Source organism: Apium graveolens, chromosome 10 (genome assembly GCF_009905375.1).
Source record: "Apium graveolens cultivar Ventura chromosome 10, ASM990537v1, whole genome shotgun sequence".
NCBI classification, from domain to species: Eukaryota; Viridiplantae; Streptophyta; class Magnoliopsida; order Apiales; family Apiaceae; genus Apium; species Apium graveolens.
Window position 1 is genome coordinate 208111521 of NC_133656.1, and position 27839 is coordinate 208139359.

At 36.1% G+C, this 27839-nt stretch overlaps 1 protein-coding gene across 2 annotated transcripts; it reads left to right on the forward strand.

The window, feature by feature from the left end:
* On the forward strand, nt 1-27322 carry LOC141692611 (syntaxin-71-like). 2 transcript variants are annotated; one of them, XM_074497501.1, is made up of 9 exons: nt 1-156; nt 249-374; nt 25972-26131; nt 26244-26329; nt 26441-26509; nt 26588-26632; nt 26718-26780; nt 26918-26930; nt 27110-27322. In XM_074497501.1, exons 1-7 carry the CDS (start codon nt 1-3, stop codon nt 26778-26780), a joined length of 705 nt encoding a protein of 234 aa, XP_074353602.1. In that variant the 3' UTR covers nt 26918-26930; nt 27110-27322. The 2 variants fall into 2 exon arrangements, with proteins under 2 accessions (XP_074353602.1, XP_074353603.1); XM_074497502.1 differs by lacking the exons at nt 1-156; nt 249-374; nt 26918-26930 and having other exon boundaries at nt 25699-26131.
* The last annotated feature ends 517 nt before the right edge of the window (nt 27323-27839 follow it).

The window sequence follows — 27839 nt, forward strand, 5'->3', positions numbered from 1 at the left end:
ATGACGGTGATCGACATCTTGACGCGAGTAGACGTAATCTGCAAAAAATACGACAAGTACGATATCGACAAACACAACCATCTCAACGTCTCCGGTGACGATGTTTTCGCTCGTCTTTACGCTGATGTCGAATCCGATATTGAAGCTGCTCTTCAGGTTTTGGGATCCTCTAATGTTTTTATACAACTATACTTCACTTTTTAGAATGTAATTATATGTGTTTATTTTGTGAAATTATGTGGGGGTAGAAAGCCGAGACAGCTGCCAATGGCAAAAATAGAGCTTCTGTAGTGGTGGTTAATGCTGAGATTCGACGTACCAAGGCTCGATTGTTGGATCAAGTCCCCAAACTGCAGAGTCTTGCTTTTAAGAAGGTTTACTCTCTCTCTCTCTCTCTCTCTCTCTCCCTCCCTCCCCCTCCAGTAATTGGGTTAAATTATTGATTGTGCAACGTATTGACTGATAGTGATAATTTATAGAGTTATCTCACCCACATCAATATGCCTGTTACAAAAGATCAAAATAATATGAGAAGAACATAAAAGATTATGATATATATATAAGGGAAGGGTCTGTAGCAACTGTTTGCTATTAACAGGTTGTTAACAAACAGTTTAACAGAGATGGTATCCGGACCGCGAAAATTTTCAGCGTTTGGTCTGGACGGACCGCGGAAAATTTCCGCGGTTGAGTACTGTCCCCTTATCCCCAGCATCCCAACAGCAGCTCATTTCACCACAAAAAACACCAAAATTTTCAAGAAAAATTCTACTATCTTCAAGTTTACATTTTAGGCGATTTTGGGGCATTTTCATCAAGAAATTCAAGTAGTTTTGTCAATTCAAGGTATATTTCTTCTCTTAAATTTTACATTTTCATGGAGGATAAACTATTTGCTCGTATGTTTCGTCATAAACGTCAAAATGAAAAAAAAAGAGTCTATTGATCATAGCTTACATCTTGATGATTTAATTACTAGTGAAGAACCTAAAACCCCTGTATATGTTGAAGATGATGATTTTGTAGATAGAAATGAGGAATTTATTAATTTAGATGACGATTTGGTTGATGTTGAAGATGAAAATGATGAAAATGAGGTTAAAAACGAGGTTGAAAATGATAGTGATAATGTTGAGGGTGAGGAGGAAGATGAAGATGATAATTTAGAGGATGCAAATTTGTATGAAAATGTTGATGGGGGGAGTTCCATATTTGAATCAAATTTTTCAAAGTGTGGATGAGGCCGGTCATTTTTTTAGGGCTTATACTTTACGAAATGGATTTGCTATTAAAATTCAAGCTAGCCATCATAATAAAGACAACGAGATATATGGTCGTTTATATGTTTGTAGGCTTTATGGAAAAAGTGTCGTCGCCGAGAGTAGTCAAAACAAACGGTGTAGAGAGGTTCTTCATAAAAGCGAGTGCAAGGTGAGGATGTATGTCAATTATCAAATGAAAAAACGTCACTGGGAGGTAACTAGCCTTAAATTGGTACACAACCACGGTCTTGTTTCCCCTAGTAAGATGAATTTGGTACAACGAGAAAGACATGTCAACACCGCAACCCGTAGTTTGTTTAAAACGCTTTATGGTTCGGGGGTTCATAATTGTCAAGTGATGAATGTGATTGGTAACATTCATGGAGGTAATGACAAAGTTGGTTTCAATGTTCAACATGTTAGGAATGTGTTAAGAGACGAGAGGAAGAAAATGTTTGAGATTAGTGACGCCCAAGCGGGGTTGGACTTGTTGCATAGGTTGAATGAAGAAAGTGGTTCTAAATATTTTATTAGGACCGAAGTCGATGAAGAGAATCGCTTGAAGTGTCTAGTCTGAATTGATCCGAGATGTATAATGGCTTATCAAAATTTTGGCGATGTTATGGCTTTTGATACCACTTATCAGACAAATAGGTATGCAATGCCATTTGTCCTATTTACCGGAGTCAATCATCATTATCAATCGGTAATTTTCGGGTTTGCATTGATGCAGAATGAACACGCATCGACTTTTGAGTGGATTCTTCGTACTTGGCTTGAAGGTGTGGGGAATAATCCTCCATTGACTATAATCACGGATCAAGATCAAGCCATGGCAAGCGCTATTGCGGTTGTACTCCCGATTACTACCCATTTATTATGTTCTTGGCACATTAGACAAAAATTCCCCGAGAAATTAGCTCATTATTATTCGACTTTTCCGGAATTCAAGACGGACTTCAACAATTGCATTTATAAATCTCTCACCGAATGTGTTTTTAAAGCTAGATGGGCGTCGTTTGTGGAAAAGTATCACTTGCAAGATCATAAATGGTTAAATGGGTTATATGAGTTGAACCACAAGTGGATTCCTGCATATACTAGAAACAAATTTTCAGCGTTTCTAAATATTTTACATTTCCTTGCCATTACAATTCATAAATATACATAAGTCTGGTACAACCAAAGTTGAAAGCCTAGCCTATTGGTAGTTCCTACCTCAGCTACAACGGCATCAACGCCTACAGGAAATTGCGGAACGTTTCCTATCCGCTCACGAATTGGGAGCTTGGTCCTGCTCATCTTGTCTATCTGTTGTTGTGTGATGAAAGAAGAAAGCAAGGTGAACAACAAGCCCACCGAAATGATATGGATAATAATTAACAATATATGAGCATTCTCATAGTACTCATGAAAGTCTTGGTCAAAAGAAATGAACCAAGTTGATATCTTAACGCGACCAAGTCGCAAATTATTCAGTATATAAGTATATATACTTTTCATAATCTTTGAAATCCTCTTCCATGCATAATATACACAGAGTTCCAGTTTATAACTGTATAAAAATATCGTTGCAAGGTGATCTCATATATCTAGCCTTGTCTCAACATTTTTGTGAAAATCTTTGTCATGCATAAGATAATCATTAACCAGATATAAGTTGAAAAGATGAAGTTACAAGATACTCCAATATACTTATATCTTTTCCGGATACTACTTGAACTACCACCGTTCAAGGTATCATCAGTTTCAAAAGTTCATCACATAGATGAGACTACAAGAAAAGGTTTGAATAGATTCAATCTTTGAAATATCATTCAAAAGAAATGAAGTTACGAGATACTTCATTAAGTCCCGATATATATATCCATATATATCTCTCATACATTTCCTGAAAACCTCTGTCATGTAAAGTATGAACAGAGTTGCAATATCCAATGAATTTGGAAAGAAAAGAATTTTGGCATAAACCCGATATCTTGCAGATCAGGCAAAGATACCAATAAGTAACCTTTTCTACTGTAGATGGATGAATTCCTCTCCGGTCATCACCCTGGCCGCATTAGGACCTCGCGCTAGACCGTTACCTGGCCACTCACGCGTGGATGGACTGTCACCCAGCCTCTTACACCTTCATAGACCTACCCCGACCTGTCGCTTATGCCGACTCAATTAGATGGACTTACTTCCCGAACGTTGGGCAAGTAATCAAATTGTTTTCTCAAAACAGCAACCTCGTTGCGAATATAAAATACACCACAGAGCCGGATCCCTCGGATTTTTGAGCGAGTATTCAAGTCCCCTTCGAAAGGAAGATCTTAAATTTGAAAACGAGTTTTGGGATCCGCTCTAACTTTTAAAATTATTTTAAAGACTCGAAAACATTTTTAAGAATGTTTGGAGTAATGCTGATTTAATAAAATAAATCAGTCCCGATATGTTAGAAAATATCTGAATATTATTATTTAAATAATATTCCCATAAGGATAATCCTTATAAAAATAATTGAAGTAAAAGTTTTAAAACTTATACTTGAAATGAATAATAAATAATCAAAGATATACTTATACGAAAGTATGATCTTTATTTGAATAATCGAAAATAAGTTGGATTATCGAAACATTATTCTTTAATAAAATAAAGAATATTATTTAATAAATAAGCGGAGTCATAAGTCCTCAAATGAATATTCAAAATAATATTCATTAAATAAAATAAACGGAGTCTTAAGTCCTCGAATGAATATTCAAAATGATATTCATTAAATAAAGTAAGCGGAATCATAAGTCCTCGAATGAATATTCAGAATAATATTCATTAAATAAAATAAAGTTATCGAATAAACCTTATTCGATTAATAGTTTTGAAAACTATATCAATATATATATATATATATATTATACTCGGGAACATTGACTCCCGGTTTAGAAAAATGTTCACCTTTGGGTCCCCTATACTAAGGGTATACGCAACTACTGCTTATCTCTAGCATAGGTATTATGCAACTTATAAGCAATTGAATCAACAGTTAGATATCAAGATTACGAAACAGACATGCATATATACCATATCACATGCTCCAATATATCGCAAGATTTGCTAATAACAATCATGCACTTATCACAAGATAATGCATATACATATATTTGCATCACAACAACAGTATAACGGGTAGAAAACTTTCCTGAGTGTTCCGGGGTAGACTTAAGCTTAGAGTGGGTCCGATAACCTATGAACAACAACATAAGTCGGAAGTAAACCCCGGTCGCTTAAGAAACTAGACTTTAACCAATTGAACCCTAACGTTCACTTATGGTAACTTATACGCTTAATGAATCACATAAGTCCTTCGAGTACCCTCGGCTCCACCATTTTTAATAAATTAACCATTAAGAGTTTTAAGGCGATTCTTTCGCGAGCACCTTACCAACTGCCTAATCCACTTTACATAAATGTTTCATACTCCAATTAGTCATTTAAGGGCCTTAACCAAGGTTTCAAAGTAAGGCGAGGGGTAATGGTTCGGTCGCGGAACGCCGTTACTTAAAACGGTCGTTTCTCCTAAACCGTACATCGGATTCAAACGAACCACATATCAAAACGAAGCTCGTAACATGAACTATCTAATCATGGCAATGGTCAAAACCTAACAGTGAGTTCACGGGTCCTAATGTTAAGAACAAAAACAGTCTAGGGTAATCAGACATTACGACGACTATGTTTATGCGATTACCAATTTCGTACAACTCCAATTCACAAACAACCCACAATCAACAAAACCACTTACTAAACAAAGCTCTAAACATTATTACACACCCATTACACTAACCCATCATCTAAACATTAGGAAATCCAAACAACAAAACTTAAGACTAAGATCATGAAGAGTTATACCTTCCTTGAAGCTTTTAATCCATGAAAGATCCTTGGAATGCCCATGGAAGCCTTAATCTAACCTCCTACAAGATTGATCTTTCAAAGAAATCAAGAACACAAAAATTAATTTCAAGAAAGTACTATTCACCATCTTCTTGATTGATTTATAGGAAATGCTAGGAAAGGATTTTGAAGCTAAGATTCCTAGGAAGTATGTAACTTAACTAGGAGAAGCTAGGATAATTACCTTGTAAATTAGCAAGGGGGGAGCTTGGACTTCCCATTTCTTAAGGAAGAGGCCGAGAGCTCTTGCTTGGAAAGGTGGAGAAAATGTGTTTTTATGATTTGTGATTTGTTTGGTTGGTTGTTTTACTTTTGTTTTGTTTAATTATCTTTTAACCATGTAAAATTGTGTGGCTTGAAATCAACCACCCTTCCTCCCCTTTTTGTCATGCTTAGGTCATCAATCCTATGTCATCTTCCCATGCTTGTCCTCTTCTTATTGGTTTGATGACATCATCCTCACTAACCTCTTTGATTAGCTCCTAATTACTTCGCTAATGACCGCTGATCTATTATGCGGTTCGCTTAACTTTCGTTTTCGTTTATCGTTTGAGGGATCATACCCGGGATCTTATTACTTAGGTTTCCTTAACCTTTCACAATACATTATATTCCTTTTATGATCCTCTCGTATGATCCTTGAATTTAAATCCTTTTTATTTTGTTACCTTATACTCAATTCTTTCTGTATCTGGTAGATTTCCGGGAAAAATCAAAGTGTTCGAATTTGGATTCTGACGATCTTTACATACACTTATATACCATATAAAGTACTAATAAGATCTCAGAAGATCAATAAAAGAACCCCTACATAGTGTGGTATGAAAAGTTTTCTTATTCAGCATAATCAGCAAAATCACTATTCATAAGGGTTTCAAAAATTCCAAAAATTGGGGTTATTACAGTCTCCCCTCCTTAAAAGGATTCCGTCCCGGAATCAGATAGAAAATGAATAGGCATACTTTCTTAGCATTGCACTTTCTAACTCTCAAGTAAATTTTCCCACATTGTGGTTCTTCCATCAAACTCTGAATAGTTTGATAACCCTTCTCCTAAGCACTTGCTCCTTTTTTCAATCTATAACCCTTCCTGGTTGCTCCATAGGTTACGTCTGGTTGCATGTCTATGCGCTCCTATGCCCCTATTTATCTGGCATCTGAATTACACTTCCTTAACATTGATACGTGGAACACGTTATGAACTTTCTACATGTTCGGGGGTAGGGCTAGCTCATATGCTAACTTCCCAATATGTCTTAATACCTCAAAGGGTCCAACAATTCATGAGCTTAGCTTCCCTTTCTTTCCGAACCTCATCCATCCTTTCCAAGGGAATACCTATAACAACACTAGGTCCCCTACTTCCTATTCCTTATCCTTTTGTGTCAAATCAACATACTTCGTGTTCCCATCTTGGGCTACTACCAGCCGTCCTCTGATTAAATCTATTATATCCTTGGTCCTTTGGACCACTGCTGGTCCGAGCATCTTGCGCTCTACAGCTTCATCCTAACATAAAGGGGATCGACATTGTCTTCCCTCAAAGATCTCATAAGACGACATCTCGATACCTGACATACGATCTATTATCGTGAGAAAACTCAATCCGCGTTAAGTGATCATTCCAAATTCTTTCAAGTCTATTGCACAGACTCTCATTATAGCTTTTAGCATTAGAGCTTTTGCTTCTCAATACCCATTCTTTTCCAGTTCGTAATCGCTACCTTCCGTTCCTAATATTATACTGGTTATACTTTTGCTCGTTAGCGTTCTATAACCTTTTAATAACCACGTCAACCTTAGTATCACGAATATGTTTCCATTCCGAATACCACCATAACTTTACTACTCCTTTTTCAGCTGTTTCTATTTTCCAAAGTTTGATCAATCATATAGAACTACAGGAATTTGTTGAGAGATCACTATGATCATAAACACTTGTTCTATTGCATAGTTAGTACAGAAGGTGGCCAGCCTTTAGTACTTGACAAGCAATTAAACAACATGTGGTATCCTACTAGGCTTCTATCGCACAGATAGATAGTCATTCGGCAATACCTCCCCTTCTGGAAGGGTTGTTCTTCTCAGCTTACATGAAATGAAAAGAAGAGAAAAGAACGAACTGAAAAGAATTGTATATACGTAAAAAAATTTATTGCCATAAAATATATGGCTTGGAATCTACCTCTGAACTATAGAGGTTTGTCATAGGAGAACTCAAGTATTATAGCATCGTATTTCACATGCCTAAATATTTTTGCTATTCCGTCCATCATTCTATGGATCCATGCTCTTCCTCGAGCTTATACACAATCACCTTTGAAACTCCCTCGATATCGAAAATCGAATCTGGGATCTCATTCTAGACATCATCGTTACTAGAATTCTATGCTTGCATCGCAACCTTCCTCGTATAGTAATACGACTCTCTATTGATAAGAAGGAATAAATATTCAATAGGTAAATAATCGACCTAGTTTTTCTATCAAAGATAACTTATACGTCAACACGACCCGATTAGTGGTACTCAATCTCAACATCCATTCCAATACAACTCTCACGGTTGTAATCAGCTCATTACTCGCAGAATCATTGTTGTATTACTATGGTCCACCACTGACCTACTGTCGTCATTCACTTTCCATGAAATCTTAATATCTAACCATACGGAGTCCATACATGTCGTATAGAATTCTTCTAAGGAGTAAACATAATCACCATTCATAATTCATGAAGAACACTCCAAATTCTGACGTACTTTCATGACATGAAGCAGATAAAATTGCAAAAGAGTTTCAATCAAAGCAACGATAGCAGGTTAATACCATTCTTAATCATATGCCTTAAATAGAAGACTTAACTCAAAGGTTCGTCAAGTCCTTTTTAAAACATGGTCCTGGCTTATCTCAAGATAGTACCTTCTGAGATAGATAGCCCGCTCATGGCGATTACACGAATTAAACCTTTACCAACTACTATTACGGTTGGGTATTGCACAATCATCAGAAGGAATGTCAATCTTCCAAACCATAATACAACCTTCACAGCTTTAACCATCATCACTATATTCCTTTGGCACAAGCGCCTATAATTATCCTCTTACCTTTAAAGTGTCGGTCACCTCTTTGGCCTTTCCTGATAGTAAAATTTTCCTTACAGTCAATTTCATTTTAACCACCTCCAAATAAATTTTCTACCTCATTTCAATCACTGCTTATGTGAAGATGTTTTCCTTAAAATCTGATGAATAAAAAAAAATATCACCATTTTTCCATAAGTTATTGCCTCAGTCTTTAGAGGTTAATCACTGTCACGACTGACTCTCAATCATACTTAGAACATCTTTTATCTTAGGTCCTAATTTCACTGAACAATTTCGACCTTTATTGGTTCGATCCATACTTTCTCATGGTTTAACACGTGCCCCACTTGGCATCATTATAATTACGTCATATTTCCTTTATCAACATTTCTATTCTTGAGAATTTTGAATATTACATTTCTCCTTGTAAACCCTCTAAGGTTATCCTTGAATCGTTCCTCCTGTATTCCCTAGATACAGGGCATATCAAGATACCATTTATTAATACCGAAATCATTGTCTATATACTTCTGAAAAATTTCTCCACTGATCCTTAAAGGTTGTTATTACCTTAATCCTTTCCAATTCATACTGTCAAAACTCATACTATCCCTATTAAGGGTGAAATGCCAACCTTTATGCATTCCCCTAGGATTTATTTTAAGTTACCGATGTTCTATCCTTAATTCCACCTTTAAAAAGGTACATGCATCCTTTCATGGATAAATCAAGTCATATATCCCTGATAAGGGTGTCTTATTCAATCATTCCCACCTCGATAGTATATGCCGAATTTCACAATAACATCTGTATTCAAAATGAGGTCAATCAATATGGCCTCCAAAAGATAACAACGGTTATCCGCTTTTCTTGCCTAAATTGGGTAATGATAACAAGGATGTTCTGGAAGATATTGGTCGTGTTCAACGTGAACTTCTCTTTAATAATTCCTTATTTACTTTTGTTGTTTATCTCAACAGTCATCTCAATGTTGGGATCTCTTTCATACCTGGCATCTCCCTTTCTGGGTATCAAGCCACCGGTCTTACAGTTCACATTCTTGAAGGTCACTTCCTTCATCCAATTTTCCTAATTTCTTACTTCCTTGTCTCCTCAATCTATCTGCGTCTCATTATTTATCCTTCGAACTATCTCAAGGTTTCCTCGAATCATCCCAACTTACAGGGGATAAAATATATGTATCTCTTATTCCTTCAATCATCAACTTTAACTCATGGTGAATCACCCTCATCCTGACGATTACATACTTTTCCATTTCTATTGCTACGAGTCTTTAGGGTTTCCTCATACCCAATCTCCCTTATTATTCCTCAAACTCTATTGCCTTTATATTCCTTTCCACTTCAGTTTCTTTTTATTTTCCTTTCTCTTATCATTATTTCATGAACCAACACAACATAAGCATTGATTTCAAACATCCCGTCATTCTGGATTCGTGTCCTCAGAACGAATCTTGACAACTTTTACCACTTAGATTCATAATTCATCATACTCTTCTGCCTTTGTTCTGGCTCTAAAGCTTTTACACTATCTCCATAACCTTGGGAAGTACTTTCCTGAAAACAATTGACTGATCTTAAATCAGTTTATTATAATCTCTTGCTTCGTGCCTTCCTTGGCCTTTCACCAGCGGGTGGCCTCTCTCTTAGGAGGGTAAGTGACAAAAACAGTCTTTTGTGATTCGTCAATCATTTAGAATCTCAAATGATTCCTTTATTTCCTTTAGCCAGGCTCTTGCCTCGACTGGGTCAGCTTGTTCCTTGGAACTCTGAGAGCTTAGCGACTTAAAGGTCCTGAAAGAATTTCTCACCGCATTGTTTCCTCAGGGTGGTGGTTGGGGATAATAGTCTAAGTTCTGTCTAGAAAGGTCCATAAATTGTCGTATAGGAGTACCGTCTCGGGTCTCCTTTCCTTACTCGAATTCTGTTTCCTTAGTCTGAACGTTCCCTCCTCCTCCCCATAATTGGGGTCATCCTACATGTTTTAAATCCTCATTTTCCACTTCATTATGTTATGGGTTCCTTCTATCTTGATGGCGACCTCCCTGACTATCACGTTTAGGGTTTGCTCTAAATCTTATTCCTCAAACTAGCTTTCATCTAAGATCTCATCTTTAAGCTCTTGAACATTTGGAACCCAAATACTATAGGAATACCTCATTATTCCCTTATCATCTTTCTCGGTATTAATCTTTTATCTAATTGTTGGCTCTCTGCCTTCATTCATCACTTTTTCTGGCACAATATATTCTTTTCCGATAATTCGGACTGTATTGCAATCTCAAACAGCTTTTCGGTACCGGCTCCAGTTACCTTCACTTCTATTTCCATTTTCTCAAAATCTCTTATAAACTCTCCCAAAGACATTATCATCTTGAGTCTCTCCTTTTTACTAAGGGCATCAGCCACCACATTGGCTTTCCCCGAATGATAAAGAATCTCCCAATCATAATTCTTGATTAGCTCTAACCGCCTCCTCTGGCATATGTTGAGCTCTTTCTACAGAAAAATGTACTAGAGCACTTATAGCTTAGGTAAATCTCGCACTTCTCTCCATACAAGTAGTGCCTCCAATCTTTAGGGCAAAACTATTGCCACGAGCCCAAGCTCATGGGTGGGGATATCGAATTTTATATTCCCTTAATTTTCTTGACGCGTACGTGAGTACCTTGTTGTGCTGTATAAGAGCACCCTAATTCCTTATGCGAAGCGTCAATACAAATCACAAAATCTCCTTTTTCCATCCGGCAATGCCAACATAGGGGCCATCACCAATCTTTGCTTCAGTTCTTGAAAGCTGTTCTCGTATTTCTCTGTCCATTCAAACTTCTCAGTCTTACGAGTAAGCCGTGTTAAAGGGCTACTATCTTTACAAACTTAAACGCACCTCTGGTAGTGACCGGCCAATCCTACCTCTGGTAGTCGCCCTAACCATAGTCATCAATTCCTCAGTGGTCCTTTATTCATTTTTGTCAGGATCCTCCACGGGATTCTTCTCAGCAACAATCCCTTCTAGAACAACATCCTCAACCGCTACATCCTTAATATGAACATCATCCGGTCCCGCGTTAGGACGCTCTATCGGATCCATAATCTGATCTCCAATAAGTAATAAAACATCATCGCGTTGTTGCTCCTCAACCTCAGGGTTCGGAGTCCCGCTACCATATACGATAACGAACTACACTTCTATCACGATATTTATAAGGGTTCCCATAAGGGTTTTAACTGTCAGTACTACGTTAGGTAGTCCGACTATGAACTTGGCAAGAGTTATTATTATCTTAGTGAACTTATTATTTTAACGTCATATCATCTCTGAGGTTTATAACGCTTGGCTCTGATACCATTTCTGTAACACCCCCAAATCCGGGGTCGGGGATTCGGGTTGTCACGAGTTCCATTTCCCTTATCAATACTTAATCTTAACAGTCAACCAACTACTGCGTACTGTGACCCCAAAATATACACACACACACCACAAGTTATAGTCTCAGAGATGAATACTTACACAAGTCATTTTATTCCACAATTATAAACCATTTCACCATAAAAAGGGTTTCTAAATATTTTACATTTCCTTGCCATTATTACAATTCATAAATATACATAAGTCCGGTACAACCAAAGTTGAAAGCCTAGCCTATTGGTAGTTTCTACCTCAGCTACAACGGCATCAACGCCTACAGGAAATTGCGGAATGTTTCCTATCCGCTCACGAATTGGGAGCTTGGTCCTGCTCATCTTGTCTATCTGTTGTTGTGTGATGAAAGAAGAAAGCAAGGTGAGCAACAAGCCCACCGAAATGATATGGATAATAATTAATAATATATGAGCATTCTCATAGTACTCATGAAAGTCTTGGTCAAAAGAAATGAACCAAGTTGATATCTTAACGCGACCAAGTCACAAAATATTCAGTATATAAGTATATATACTTTTCATAATCTTTGAAATCCTCTTCCATGCATAATATACACAGAGTTCCAGTTTATAACTGTATAAAAATATCGTTGCAAGGTGATCTCATATATCTAGCCTTGTCTCAACATTTTTGTGAAAATCTTTGTCATGCATAAGATAATCATTAACCAGATATAAGATGAAAAGATGAAGTTACAAGATACTCCAATATACTTATATCTTTTCCAGATACTACTTGAACTACCACCGTTCAAGGTATCATCAGTTTCAAAAGTTCATCACATAGATGAGACTACAAGAAAAGGTTTGAATAGATTCAATCTTTGAAATATCATTCAAAAGAAATGAAGTTACGAGATACTTCATTAAGTCCCGATATATATATATCCATATATATCTCTCATACATTTCCTGAAAACCTCTGTCATGTAAAGTATGAACAGAGTTGCAATATCCAATGAATTTGGAAAGAAAATTTTTTTGGCATAAACCCGATATCTTTCTGATAAGGCAAAGATACCAATAAGTAACCTTTTTTACTGTAGATGGATGAATTCCTCGCCGGTCATCACCCTGGCTGCATTAGGACCTCGCGCTAGACCGTTACCCGGCCACTCACATGTGGATGGACTGTCACCCAGCCTCTTACACCTTCATAGACCGTACCCCGGCCTGTCGCTTATGCCGACTCAATTAGATGGACTTACTTCCCGAACGTTGGGCAATTAATCAAATTATTTTCTCAAAACAGCAACCTCATTGCGAATATAAAATACACCACAGAGCCGGATCCCTCGGATTTTTGAGCGAGTATTCAAGTCCCCTTCGAAAGAAAGATCTTAAATTTGAAAACGAGTTTTGGGATCCGCTCTAACTTTTAAAATTATTTTAAAGACTCGAAAACATTTTTAAGAATGTTTGGAGTAATGCTGATTTAATAAAATAAATCAGTCCCGATATGTTAGAAAATATCTGAATATTATTATTTAAATAATATTCCCATAAGGATAATCCTTATAAAAATAATTGAAGTAAAAGTTTTAAAACTTATACTTGAAATGAATAATAAATAATCAAAGATATACTTATACGAAAGTATGATCTTTATTTGAATAATCGAAAATAAGTTTGATTATCGAAACATTATTCTTTAATAAAATAAAGAATATTATTTAATAAATAAGCGAAGTCATAAGTCCTCAAATGAATATTCAATAATATTCATTAAATAAAATAAACGGAGTCTTAAGTCCTCGAATGAATATTCAAAATGATATTCATTAAATAAAGTAAGCGGAATCATAAGTCCTCGAATGAATATTCAGAATAATATTCATTAAATAAAATAAAGTTATCGAATAAACCTTATTCGATTAATAGTTTTGAAAACTATATCAATATATATATATATATATATATTATACTCGGGAACATCGACTCCCGGTTTAGAAAAATGTTCACCTTTGGGTCCCCTATAGTAAGGGTATACGCAACTACTGCTTATCTCTAGCATAGGTATTATGCAACTTATAAGCAATTGAATCAACAATTAGATATCAAGATTACGAAACAGACATGCATATATACCATATCACATGCTCCAATATATCACAAGATTTGCTAATAACAATCATGCACTTATCACAAGATAATGCATATACATATATTTACATCACAACAACAGTATAACGGGTAGAAAACTTGCCTGAGTGTTCCGGGGTAGACTTAAGCTTAGAGTGGGTCCGATAACCTATGAACAACAACATAAGTCGAAATTAAACCCCGGTCGCTTAAGAAACTAGACTTTAACCAATTGAACCCTAACGTTCACTTATGGTAACTTATACGCTTAACGAATCACATAAGTCATTCGAGTACCCTTGGCTCCACCATTTTTAATAAATTAACCATTAAGAGTTTTAAGGCGATTCTTTCGCGAGCAGCTTACCAACTGCCTAATCCAATTTACATAAATGTTTCATACTCCAATTAGTCATTTAAGGGCCTTAACCAAGGTTTGAAAGTAAGGCGAGGGGTAATGGTTCGGTCGCGAAACGCCGTTACTTAAAATGGTCATTTCTCCTAAACCGTACATCGGATTCAAACGAACCACATATCAAAATGAAGCTCGTAACATGAACTATCTAATCATAGCAATGGTCAAAACCTAAAAGTGAGTTCACGGGTCCTAATGTTAAGAACAAAAACAGTCTAGGGTAATCGGACATTATGACGACTATGTTTACGCGATTACCAATTTCGTACAACTCCAATTCAATTCACAAACAACCCACAATCAACAAAACCACTTACTAAACAAAGATCTAAACATGATTATACACCCATTACACTAACCCATCATCTAAACATTAGGAAATCCAAACAACAAAACTTAAGACTAAGATCATGAAGAGTTATACCTTCCTTGAAGCTTTTAATCCATGAAAGATCCTTGGAATGCCCATGGAAGCCTTAATCTAAGCTCCTACAAGCTTGATCTTTCAAAGAAATCAAGAACACAAAAATTAATTTCAAGAAAGTACTATTCACCATCTTCTTGAATGATTTATAGGAAATGCTAGGAAAGGATTTTGAAGCTAAGATTCCTAGGAAGTATGTAACTTAACTAGGAGAAGCTAGGATAATTACCTTGTAAATTAGCAAGGGGAGGAGCTTGGACTTCCCATTTCTTAAGGAAGAGGCCGAGAGCTCTTGCTTGGAAAGGTGGAGAAAATGTGTTTTTGTGATTTGTGATTTGTTTGGTTGGTTGTTTTGCTTTTGTTTTGTTTAATTATCTTTTAACCATGTAAAATTGTGTGGCTTGAAATCAACCACCCTTCCTTCCCTTTTTGTCATACTTAGGACATCAATCCTATGTCATCTTCCCATGCTTGTCCTCTTCTTATTGGTTTGATGACATCATCCTCACTAACCTCTTTGATTAGCTCCTAATTACTTGGCTAATGACCGCTGATCTATTATGCGGTTCGCTTAACTTTCGTTTTCGTTTATCGTTTGAGGGATCATACCCGGGATCTTATTACTTAGGTTTCCTTAACCTTTCTCAATACATTATATTCCTTTTATGATCCTCTCGTATAATCCTTGAATTTAAATCCTTTTTATTTTGTTACCTTATACTCAATTCTTTCTGTATCTGGTAGATTTCTGGGAAAAATCAAAGTGTTCGAATTTGGATTCTGACGATCTTTACATACACTTATATACCATATAGAGTACTAATAAGATCTCAGAAGATCAATAAAAGAACCCTTACATAGTGTGGTATGAAAAGTTTTCTTATTCAGCATAATCAGCAAAATCACTATTCATAAGGGTTTCAAAAATTCCAAAAACTGGGGTTATTACAGAAAAGGAAGAAGATTATGTCACCATTAATCTAAAACGTCCCATGAAATTGCATACCACATTGGAGTATCATGCTTCTTGTATCTACACTAAGGAAATGTTTAGAAGATTTCAAGATGAATCGGTTGAGTCTTCAAAATACTTTGTTGAAAAAGATCGACGAGCTAGTGAAGAAGGGGAGGGAATGGGGGATGTTTATATGTACTATAGTTGTTATAGGCCCATGTCCGAGCCTACGAGAAGAAATGTTTATTTTGTGGCATTCGAGAAAGCAAGCTCTTTGGGAATGTGTACGTGTAGAATGCTTGAACATTCGGGGCTACCTTGTAGACACCTATTGGCGGTCTTCACTAAGAAACGAGTTTGGGAAATTCCCCCGTATTACATAAATCGGAGGTGGACAATGCATGCCAATGGAGTTGATGGTGTGTTGCCTTACAATTTGGATGTTGGACAAAGTCATGAGATGACCTCAACCGATCGATTTAATAGCATGACAATGTTAACCATGAGTTTTTGTCAAAGTAGCATTGCATCCAAGGAACGGTATGATTATGCCGTTGGAGTGATGAATCGAGAAATACCAATTCTCGAAAGAATGAGCGTTGATGGAATTAAATCTTACGAAAGCAATTCGCAAGCTCCAAATGCAAGTGCTCATGAAGAAACAATTCTTGACCCTATTATGTCCCAAACTAAAGGGAGGAAGAAGGACGTTCGTTTCAAAAGTCCAATAGAATCGATTGGTAAAAAGGAGAAGCCGCCAAGAAGGTGCACTTATTGTCAAATTGAAGGCCATGATAAAAGGAAGTGTGCTAGTAGACTAGAAGATCTTAAAAATGTTCAAGAATCGCAATATAATTAGTAGTGTAGCATTTTGTAACCGAATGCTGTAATCTTTTAATGGATTTGAATTTTAAGTGTTTAACATTGCTTTCTTTTTTGTTATATTTTATTGTCATATAATTGCCAATTATTGTCATATAATTGTGTTTTATTGTGATAGGTAACATGACTAGCGAGTATAGTGGTGACAACAACTCCGATCATAGTTGTGATTCGGTTTCCCACGTTAGCAAAATATTCTCAGAGTCCCTACCAAGCGACTCGTGGTATGAGGACAATGATGAGGAAGATGTGGTCTCACCAACCTTTAGTGAGATGGAAGATGCATGTGCCGAGTTGATTCCCCTTGTGGACAATGACGGCCGCCCCATGTGGAGGAAGAGGAAATAGACTTGTACCCACCCGATGAGGAGGCTTATAGGGCCAAAAATTAGATCGAGGCATGCAATTGGATGGAGGGTATTGAACCGTGGAGATTGGTGAACTCTCATCCAGATCTGTACTTCCTTCCGATCTTGAATTTGAGCAACAACACGCCCGATGGAAAATGGAAAAAATCCGGATGGAATGGCGGTAAGCTTGTTAAATGTGATCGGATTGCCGATATTGTAAACTTGAGGCCTCGTGAGGGTTGTAATATGGACCAAATACGCATCGAATATGTGAAGGGTTGGGTTTCACACCTAACGGGAGGGACGGAGAGGGAACGCGGGACATGTTTTGCAAGATTTCATCTCTATGATGGCTCGAATACGATTCCCGTTACCATTTGGAACGACTCCAACCCTTACCCGTGGAAACTTACGGAAGGCCATATCCGTGATGGTTGTGTACTTGTTCTCTACCATATTGCATGCTTCGTGGATACTACGCAAGGAGTTGCTCAACACCGGTTATCCGGTGGTCTTTCTAATATACTAGGTATTTTTGGTTGGGACCAATATATTTTATAAAATTTAGTGGATTGTATTGATCGTGTAATTTTCATTCGAATCTATGTATTTTCATTAAATTTTATATGAATTTTCTATGAATTAAAGTATGAAATTTGAGATTGAAAGTGTACCTAAAAAATTTAGATTGAAAATTAAAATTTACAAGTCGAACTATACATTAGAAATTATTATGAAATGTATTGAAAAGTTTTTTCAATATTTGGACAAACGTTGACTTTTGTTGACTTTTTTAAGGAATTTTCAATTTAGTGTATAAAATGAAAAAAAAAAATATTTTTTTTGAAAATCACTCATTACCATGTTTTAAGACTTTTGAGAGTGGTTTGGAAGTTAGTTTATGACCAACTTCCAAAAATTAAAAAATTTCAACAGAAGCTTATTTAGCATACTCTGTTTTCCCCTGTGTTATGCTATGTTTTTATGGGCAGAAAACCAAACTGGTGGTGGAAGGAATATGTCTAAAGTCCAATCATGTATTAGGATTTAGGAATAACTTTTTATGTAATCTGTTTTGATTTCATTGATATTAATAAAAGACTTGTTTTATTTTTTTTATTACGGGCTCTATCTATTTAAGTGTTTAAATAAGATATACCATAGTTTAGAGTAAAGCTTTTTATGGATTATGATGAGATCATAATAGTGAGACCTAAAAGATGATAACTCTAAACTTAAATAGTTCCTGGTCGTAGGATTACTAACTGGTAATTAATAATCCGCAAAGATCGGTACATACTATGCTTGCTTCATTATGAAGGATGTCTGTTCTCATAGACATTTGTGTGGTGACACTATAGCTAGTATGTAGGTGCTTATTATAGAATAAGTTCACTGAACATGACTCGCACAGCTGAACAACTGATGGAGTTCACTCACGTGTCAACAGTTGTTCACATAGTGATAGTTGTACAAGTATCCTTAGACTTGAGGTCATCATAGTCATCTTGTGTACACTGAACTATGCTTTGGTTTAGTTCTTAGTCTCCAGGGACAATTATTAGGGCTCTACTGGGTATAGAAATTTGTACACGAAGATAGTGTATGATCAATAAAGGATCTACCCCTTCCAGTGAAGGAAGCGAATGTTCAAGGCTGATCCACTTATGCTAGTTCAGGAATCTCTGGCCAGATTGAATGAAATTAGAAAGGAGTTTCTAATTTGCATAGAACTACGCATATTAAATGGTAAGCAAGTGATTAAATTAGATAGGCTTGACACGAGATCCATGCCTTGTATTTAATCGGGACATTGTAGGGTAGAAGGAGTTTATTGTATGGTAACTATTCACTGAATAGGTTCTTGGTAGTCTAAGCAGTGAATTCATATTATCCGGATAGTCGCGATATGCTGAGAAGTATCCCTCACGATGTAGAATAAATGTGATTAATTAATTAATCATATTTAATAAATTAGAGAATTTATATAAATAATGATAAAATAGTTTTATTATTATTTATTTCTACTACCGGCTTAATATTGAACCTACAGGGTCACACCATAAAAAGAGAATGATTTAATGGTGGAGGAATTAATTAATAATGGCTAATAATTATTTATTTATGAAATAAATAATTAATTGGCAAATTTAATAATTGATTAAATGAGATTTAATTGATTATAAATTAATTAAGAAAAGTTCTTAATATTATTAATTAAGGATTTAATTTTTGGAAATTAAATCAAGAGAGAGAATTATTTCTAAAGTGTTTAGAAAAAGGATTAATAATTAAAAGGTGTTTTAATTATTAATGAGAATAATAAATGGGATAATAATAATAATATTTATGGGAAAATTTCAGCTGAAAATTTTGCCTATAAATATACTATTATAGACCATATTTTTATTCGAACCCAAAAAACCCAAAAGTTTTAGAAAACCAAATTCTCTCCACCTCCTCCTCCTCCTTAACGTCGTTTTCTTGGTGGATACCGGTGGAGTGCTTCACGTTTGAGGAGCAGCTGCTAAGGATCTCCGATCGTTGCTCTTGGATCGCATATTAAAGGTTAGTAATCGATCCCTATGTTTTTACCACGATTTATATGCTTTTATTTGGATTTTATGTGTGTAAAAGTGTTTTTCCATGCCCCCGCTGCTATTAAAATCCAACAGATGGACCGCGGAAATTTTCCGCGGTTGGGCTGTATTGGGACCGCGAAAATTTTCCGCGGTTGGGGCCTGTGAATTTTTTTTTTGCAGATTGAAAACAGAGCAGCCAGAACATGCATAACCCTAAAAATCCACCAAATTCACAACCAAAATCCAGCAACACCTACAACCAAATTCCACAATCCCAACACCTACAACACAACAATCCACCAAATTCCACCAAAATCCACAACATCCAAAATGCTCAAAAACAACAAAAATCCAACAAAATTAAACTACGTCAAACCAAAAAAACCAAATAAAACCCGACAACATAAAATGAAATGAAATCCAACTACATAATTCAACAACCTAAAATCAAATGAAATCCAACTACATAATCCGACAACCTAAAATGAAATGCAATCCAACTACATAATCTGACAACCTAAAATCAAATGAAATTCAACTACGAAGCTTCGTGATGCCTACGCATACGAATCCCGGGAATCCCCCTTGCCTTCCCTAGCTGAAGCTCCCTGGCTATTCGATACCTAAAGGTATCCACCTCCTCCTGCGACCAATTCGGTACCTCGGCTAAGTCATATCCTTGTGTGAAGTAGTTCATGTACTTCATCACATAAACACCACAATCATTAGAGTTTCGTTGCTTTGGCCTGGACGATAGAGCTAGGACCTCGGCTGAAGTAGGGTCACGCCCCTCGACTGGGTGTACCATATGCAATAGCCTCGACAACAACCATGACTGCAATGAAATTATGATTCGAGAATGAATATAATATACAATTGGTAAGGACTATATAGAAGACAGTAATAGTAGAGGAACATACCACCACTCGTATATCCTCACGATAATCCGGCTCATCATTCATTGAATCTATGATAAGACCTTCAAATCGTCTAGTACCGAACATGAACAAAACCCAATGCACATCTTAGACACAACATGGGATGAATATGTAGTACTGGAAAAACCAGTAAAACTACGTAATGCTTTATTCCATGCCCTCTGCAATGTATCTCCACCAACCCTCAATGCTTTTCTGATTTTCTTCACATGCCCTTTCCCAAGAACCATGAAGTAGGGATCCATGAAATAATAGACGGGTTTCCTCTCCCATATACCTCCAGTGTGAATCTCCTCCTCTCGAGTCCTTAGCAATCCCTGAAAATATATATGAATGCAACAAGTAAAATAAATGCAACAAGTAAAATGAATGTAACAAGTAAAAGGAATGCAACAAATAAAATGAATGCAAAAACTAAAATATATTAGACAACTAAAATATATTAGACAACTAAAATGTATTTGACAACTAAAATGTATTAGCAACGAGTAACGAACAATACCATATAAGTGTATATGATCCTGTCATCAACCCATGTTCCTAGAGCCAGACTCTGCATAGCTGATGCATGGACGTGATAGTCCTGAACACTAAGACCACCGGGATTCCTCGGCGTCATCCCAAAGCCCCATCCCCAATCTGAATATATAACATTCTTCTTTGTCATGCTGAGACTCTTAGTGATACTCCACTTCTCCTCTTTCATCCTGCGGGATGCAAGCTTCGCGGGCCTACTAGATGAGGCAATAGCCTGGGGTGGCTGAGACACATGCTGGGATGGCTGTGTCATGTCAACGACATCCTGGGCAGGAATGGCTGGAATGTCAAAGTCGCCAGCCAAAGGTGCAATGAAATCTGATTTTATATTCTGAAATGTGGGAGGTCTGTAGGCGGGTCCTTTGATCTTCTTCATCAACCGAGAGAATGGTGTGAGGAAGGTAGCAGAAATCCTCCCAAACTCCTCCACAAACTCAGGAGGAACCCTAGCATCCAGTTGCTTCAACATATTAAGCCCGACAACCATCTACAAACAAAAACAAGCAAATATTTTTTCATTAATTCCACAAGGATATCATATCATCAAGATGAAATACGTGTGAATGCAAATTTTGTAGTGTGTGGGGGTGTAATTTGAAATATGCATATTTGTAAAACACTTACAATTTTATATCCCTCAAGGCTATCATACAACTCCCTCGTCTTGTACTGCTGCTGAGGCTGTGGATCGGGCTTCCCTATGCGCATACGAGATATATCAGCATACCACGCCATGTAATCAGCCTCCAAAGTTATGTCTACCGAGTCATCAACAAGGCCATCCAAATCTGAACAGAACCTGGCCCATTTTCCAATATCAATAAACCACCGCACCAGCCAATCCTCCCCTGCAAACGTGGCATCCTTAGCCCCCCTGTAACCAACCATGTTCACCGGTGCCCGTGGAATCTGGGGACTAGAACCAAACTGTCTCGACACCCTGTCCGGATGCTGCCACTCGACCACGTCGTAACATACAAGAGAAACTCGACCGCACCCAGCTAACTGTGCCTGTATCATCTCGCTGTCCATAACATCCTCGAACCTAGCATACGGCCTCCAGACTACCTCATCACCAGCAACACCATCAAACTCACCCCTATAGAACGGTAAGCTGTGGTGAGGACCTGACATCCTGCGCTTCTTCGAAACCCCGACATGAGTATCACTAGCATAGGCCCATCCCTCAGCAACCGGATAATCCTCCTGACCGGGAGATCGTAAAGGCACGCCAATAAGAAGAAATCTCTCGTAAGACCAAACCTGTAACACCCAGATACAACAAGCAATACTCTTGCTACCCTTCCTTGCAGCAATCTCCAAACCTCGGTATATCTGAGCTAACACAGCTGCACCCCAAGCATAATAAGGAATCTCCCACATATTAATCAATGGGTGCATATACCGAACATGAACAAAAGACCGGTTGATGCTGGGGAAGAGGATACAACCCATAATGAATAGCATATACGCCTTGGTATGTACAACCGTGGCCCTCATATTGTTCTTCTCGGGCTTCTGTGCACCATATCTCTTAAACAACCACCCCAGCTTGATGTTATTCCGATACAAAGCCTCCTTCACCTCCTCCTCGGTCAAAGGCTCAAACCAATTATTAGCAAAATACGCCGCTTTGTTCTCTATCACCCCACAAGTCAGCGCATCCCCCTGAACTGGCACCCCTAAAATAAACCCTACATCCTCCAATGTAACAGTCATATCCCCCTGCCTCGTGAAGAAAGTGTTGGTCTCAGGTCTCCAACGCTCCACCAAAGCAGATATCAACCGAGTGTCAGTAGCCAAGACAACAACAGGGTCTGCAAAAATCCCAAACCCAAGCATGTGTAGCAATTCCCGCTGTGGTCTCCTTAACTTCCACAAGTGCAATGACTTGTTCCCCGAATAGCTCTGCAACTCATCTCTCCCTGCACAATCCCAAACATCCTCACTGACGTGATACCGATTATCCCAAATAATATTATGCGCGTTAGGACCCGACAACAAATTCCCGAAATCCCCAAAATTATCCATACCTGAAAATATTGCCAACAAAATTCATCAATCACCACAATAAAAACACCACAACGTACACAATTAAAACAATCACCACATATATAAACACCAAGTTCACAATACATTCGAAATAACTACCCATTATTTGTAACAAAATCATATGTTAATTGCATCCATACTTTTACACTAACATAACTCGAATTTAACACTAAATTTATCATTACAAATTCGAATTATAAATAACTTAAATTAACACTAAATTTATTTATAATTCGAATTTAACACTAAAATTATCATCAATAATCCTAAATTTATTCCTAAATATTCGAATTATCACTAAATTATCACTAAATTTAGCACTAATATTCGAATTTACAGATTTTTCATTACATTCAAATTCGAATTATAATATAAAAATCTAATTTTATACGCAATTATTAAAAATTTGAATTATAATTATAAATTTGAATTATAATTATAAATTCGAATTAATTCAAATTATAAATTCGATTATTAAAAATTCTAATTAAAATTGTAATTTCGAATTAAAATTATAAATTCGATTATTAAAATTTCGAATTAAAATTGTAAATTTGAATTAAAATTGTAAATTTCAATTTTATACACTAAATTAATTCTAAATTAACACGAATTTATCCTAAAATCGATTTAAATTAAGTCCAAATTATGAACTCTAGAAATTATAAAAATTTGAATTTATTCATAGTACGATTCATATGTTAATTCATACATTAATTAACCCTAAATATCAAAATTAGATACACAAATTCAGATTTATAACAAGAAAAAAACACAAGTTTATATCAATAAAACTGTAAATAACAATTAAGATATCGATTACATACCTTAATTAGTGAAAAAGAAGACTGATTATGCTCCAAATATGCTTTGTTGTGGGTGTTGCTCCTGCTGCTGGCTGCTGCTGCGTTTGTGTTTGTGTTTGTGATGCGGCTGTGTGTTTGTGTATATCTGTTCTGAGAGTCTGTGTTTACCAAGAATTAGGTAAACAAAAAACATCACCAACCGCTGAAAATTTCCGCGGTCCATGCGGAGGGGTATTTTGGTAATTATTTCGGACCGGTGAAAATTTTCGTGGTCCATTTGCTGCTGTTTTAATTATCAGCCATTAGATCCACCATCCAACGGTGGAAAACTTGTTTGTTGTATACCGGTCTACAACAAACGTTTGTTGTAGACCGACCCCCATATATATATAGGGGAATGATCAAATACAAACTAAAATTAAAATAAAAACTATGAACTAATCTAAGCCATTAGATCTACCTAATGTAATGGTCCCCGCTAAATCACCCTACACAACTACTCTCCACCCTCCCACACCCAATTTCAGCCTTTCCCCTCCGTTTTTAATTTAATTTTTCCGTCAAACCGTAATTTTTTTTAAAAATCCGATTTCACTATATTTTTCTACATCTCTCAACGATCGATTTGCATACCATATGTGTTATATTTCGAATTAATCTTTTTAAAAAAATTATTTGGTTTCTAGTTTCTATTTTAAATTAGTTTATATTGGAGTAGCCCCTATATATATATATATATAGAGGAATGATCAAATGCAAATTAAAATTAAAATAGAAACTAAGAACTAATCTAAGCCATTAGATCTACCTAATCTAATGGTCCCCCTAAATCACCTCACCCAACTACTCTGCACTCTCCCACACTCAATTCCAGTTTTTCCCTCCGTTTTTAATTTGATTTTTTCCGTCAAACTGTAAGTTTTTTTTAAAATCCAATTTCACTGTATTTTTCTACATCTCTCAACGATCGATTTGCATACCATATGTGTTATATTTCAAATTAATTTTTTTAAAAAAATTATTTGGTTTTTAGTTTCTATTCTAAATTGGTTTCAATTGGATTAGTCCCCTATATATATATAATAGAGAGAAAAGTTACGTGGTGATCACGTTTTTGTCGGAGACCACCTACGTTGGGCAATCAAAACACGATGAATATATTATTTTGTGAAGTATATTTTACGAATATCACTAATTCATTAAAATTGTTGAAAAACATTTAAGTTTAATAAGTATAATCTGTATGTTTTGTAATTTAAACAAATGTTCAGCAAACTAAACATATATCGTAGAATAAAACCTTTTGTAATATTTTGCATGTCATTATGTTCAAGATTTTGAATAAAATAATGATTTTTGTAGAGCATAATTCGCAAAATAATACGTTTTGCAATATTTTTATGTAAGATTTTAGTTGTATCACGTAAGTTGTCTCCAACAAAAACATGGTCTCCATAGAATATATATATATATATATTACTTATGACACGAATAGTTTGTAAAACTCGTGATCATAGAGTTGTGAAGAATACTCCGCGAGATGGAAGTTCCAGAACCAAAACAAAATTCTTGTGGTTGTCAAAGAAATTGTTGCATAATTGGTTTAATGGCAAATTGACTAGTTGCTGAGCTTCGCGACTTGATATACAACCCTGAAAAATAATAGAAATGTGTCTTCGTATGGGAGGGGGATACTGGATTTGCACACAAATACGCGGCACCAATATTATGCAAGTAGATAGTAGGAACAAGTGAGATAACATTTTTAGCGCAGACAACAATCCAATAAAATTTTGCAGTTGTGGAATGAGCAATCAACCGGTATTCATCTTCAGGAGTGCTTAATTTCCGTTAATCAGAGTGAAGGAAAGGGTGACTGTGTAAGTAGAGGTGGATCCATGGAGGCCCAATCAAATAATGACATACCACTACGGCACTACCAGTACACATTATGTTCCTCTTTAAATTCAAATTAATGAAATCAAGGATTCTTGAACCGTCACTTTCTGGTCCATTATGATATCTACATTGTCTGATTGTCCTAAAGAACTAATTGAATATGCCAGATTTCCAGAAGTAGTTTATAGTGGCCTAGACTATCCGTCAAGTGACATTATAATGGCTGCCTATCCCACTCCCTTATCTTTCTTCTGTTTCTTTATCTTGATAATTAAAACTATGTCTAAACTTAGCTTCTATCTTGACATTTTGTTCTACAAACAGGTTAAAGGCCTTTCATCAGAAGAATTTGCTGCCAGAAATGATTTGGTTCTTGCGCTTCCAGATAGAATTCAAGCCATACCGGATGGTACACCGTCTGTGCCTAAACAAACTGGTGGATGGGCAGCTTCAGCTTCTCGCACAGAAATAAATTTTGATTCTGGTAATTTGTTAACTTCATTTACTTAATTTGATAATGTCATTTTTTCCGTATGTCAATTTCAGGTCTAGCTCATATATTTATTAATGACTCAAGTGTTTAAATTTGACGATAGATGGGTGCTTTGATAATGAATACTTTCAAGAATCTGAAGGGTCAAATCAATTTAGGCAAGAATATGAAATGAGGAAAATGAAGCAGGCATGTACTTTTGAATTTGTGTAATAATAATTTACTTGTATGTTATCAATATATTACTGCTATTAACTGACACTGCATCGTTTCTTTTCTCTTTTTTTATACTCGGTTAAGGACCAAGGTTTGGAGATAATAGAAGAAGGTCCGGACACATTGAAGAACATGGCCCAGGATATGAATGAGGTTCGATCGATTTGCTTTCTTATCTGTTAAGTTGTACATGATGAATTTAAATTCACAATCTTTGCTAGTATTTTACAGGAACTGGACAGGCAAGTTCCTTTGATGGATGAGATTGACACCAAGGTTAAAATATTTACCAATCATTTATTGTTTTAGAACAGCAAATATCTAAATTCCTCAACAGTTGCAATGATTCACAATCTTACAGGTGGACAAAGCAACATCTGATCTTAAGAGCACCAATGTTAGACTGAAGGACACTGTTACCTAGGTGAGTAAGTTGGAATAGTTTAGTTTCAAATCACTAATATATTTCCAGTTGCAGTCTTTCAGCATAGTCCATTTTGAGGTCGAGTCGAAACTTTTGTATCGATATAATTTTGCTGTGCATACTTTTGGGGATTGCAGCGTATATTTACAAGTGAGTAAATGCTGTAATATGTTACGTCTCCCAACTGGTATCATTTTGTTAGAGTGGATATTATTCATCTCAGCAAACATTTTGATAAACCTTTCAAATATACTGTGTTTTGTTGATTTAATTGTATGAAATCAACTGTTAAAGCCTTTATGATCATTTGGATGAGTATTTACTTGCAGTGTATTGAAGTAATGAACTGAGAAGAGGAGATGTTGGATCTGGTCTTGTATGACAAACTTGCCTTGGGTAGTAGTAATTTCTTTTGTCAATAGAGTGCAGTGTTTGTATGTAGTTATGTTCAACGTTTGAGCGTCTTAATATTCTGTGTATCATAAACAAACGTGGATGAGGATTATCTGTCATTATATCTAATTTGTTGATCTTCTTCATCAGTGGTGTTTATATTGTTAATATCTCAAGTCCCTTTTTTAGTTTCAGCTTCAGTTCTCTTTCAGCTCAGTAAAATGTTGTGTTGTAGCTCTCAAATACACGAACTTCTTGAAATTTGAGAATGAACCACCAATTTGAGGATAGGCAAGGAATCTCAAATCCAGTTGTAATTGCAAGTTGAGCTTGCTTATGTTAGTTAATGATTTGATGATTTGATATTTCTTGTTGTGCTGGTTCACAAAGTAAATTGTCTTTTAAGCTAATTTAACAAGTGTCAAGGAAAGTTGGATAGGCACCTTTTGCCTTCGTCTTCATCTTCCACTGTCAAAGTGGTTAACTAAACATAGCTAAAGTCTTGATTATTCATTCAATTCTTACAGGGGCTCTAGCACTGATTGTTAATAAAGATAAATTTTTGAAAACAAAAGGCTGTAATGCACAAAATAAATTAAATTTGAAATTCAAATATCTGAATTCTCACCCTAAACTCTACCTTTGAAAAAATAGTGACATGTTTTT

Excerpts from the sequence above, each read along its gene's own strand:
- LOC141692611 (XM_074497501.1), top strand. The coding sequence starts at position 1 with ATGACGGTGATCGACATCTTGACGCGAGTAGACGTAATCTGCAAAAAA. Across the intron at positions 157-248 it reads ATATTGAAGCTGCTCTTCAG|AAAGCCGAGACAGCTGCCAA; the intron begins GTTTTGGGATCC and ends ATGTGGGGGTAG. Across the intron at positions 26,633-26,717 it reads TGGATGAGATTGACACCAAG|GTGGACAAAGCAACATCTGA; the intron begins GTTAAAATATTT and ends ACAATCTTACAG.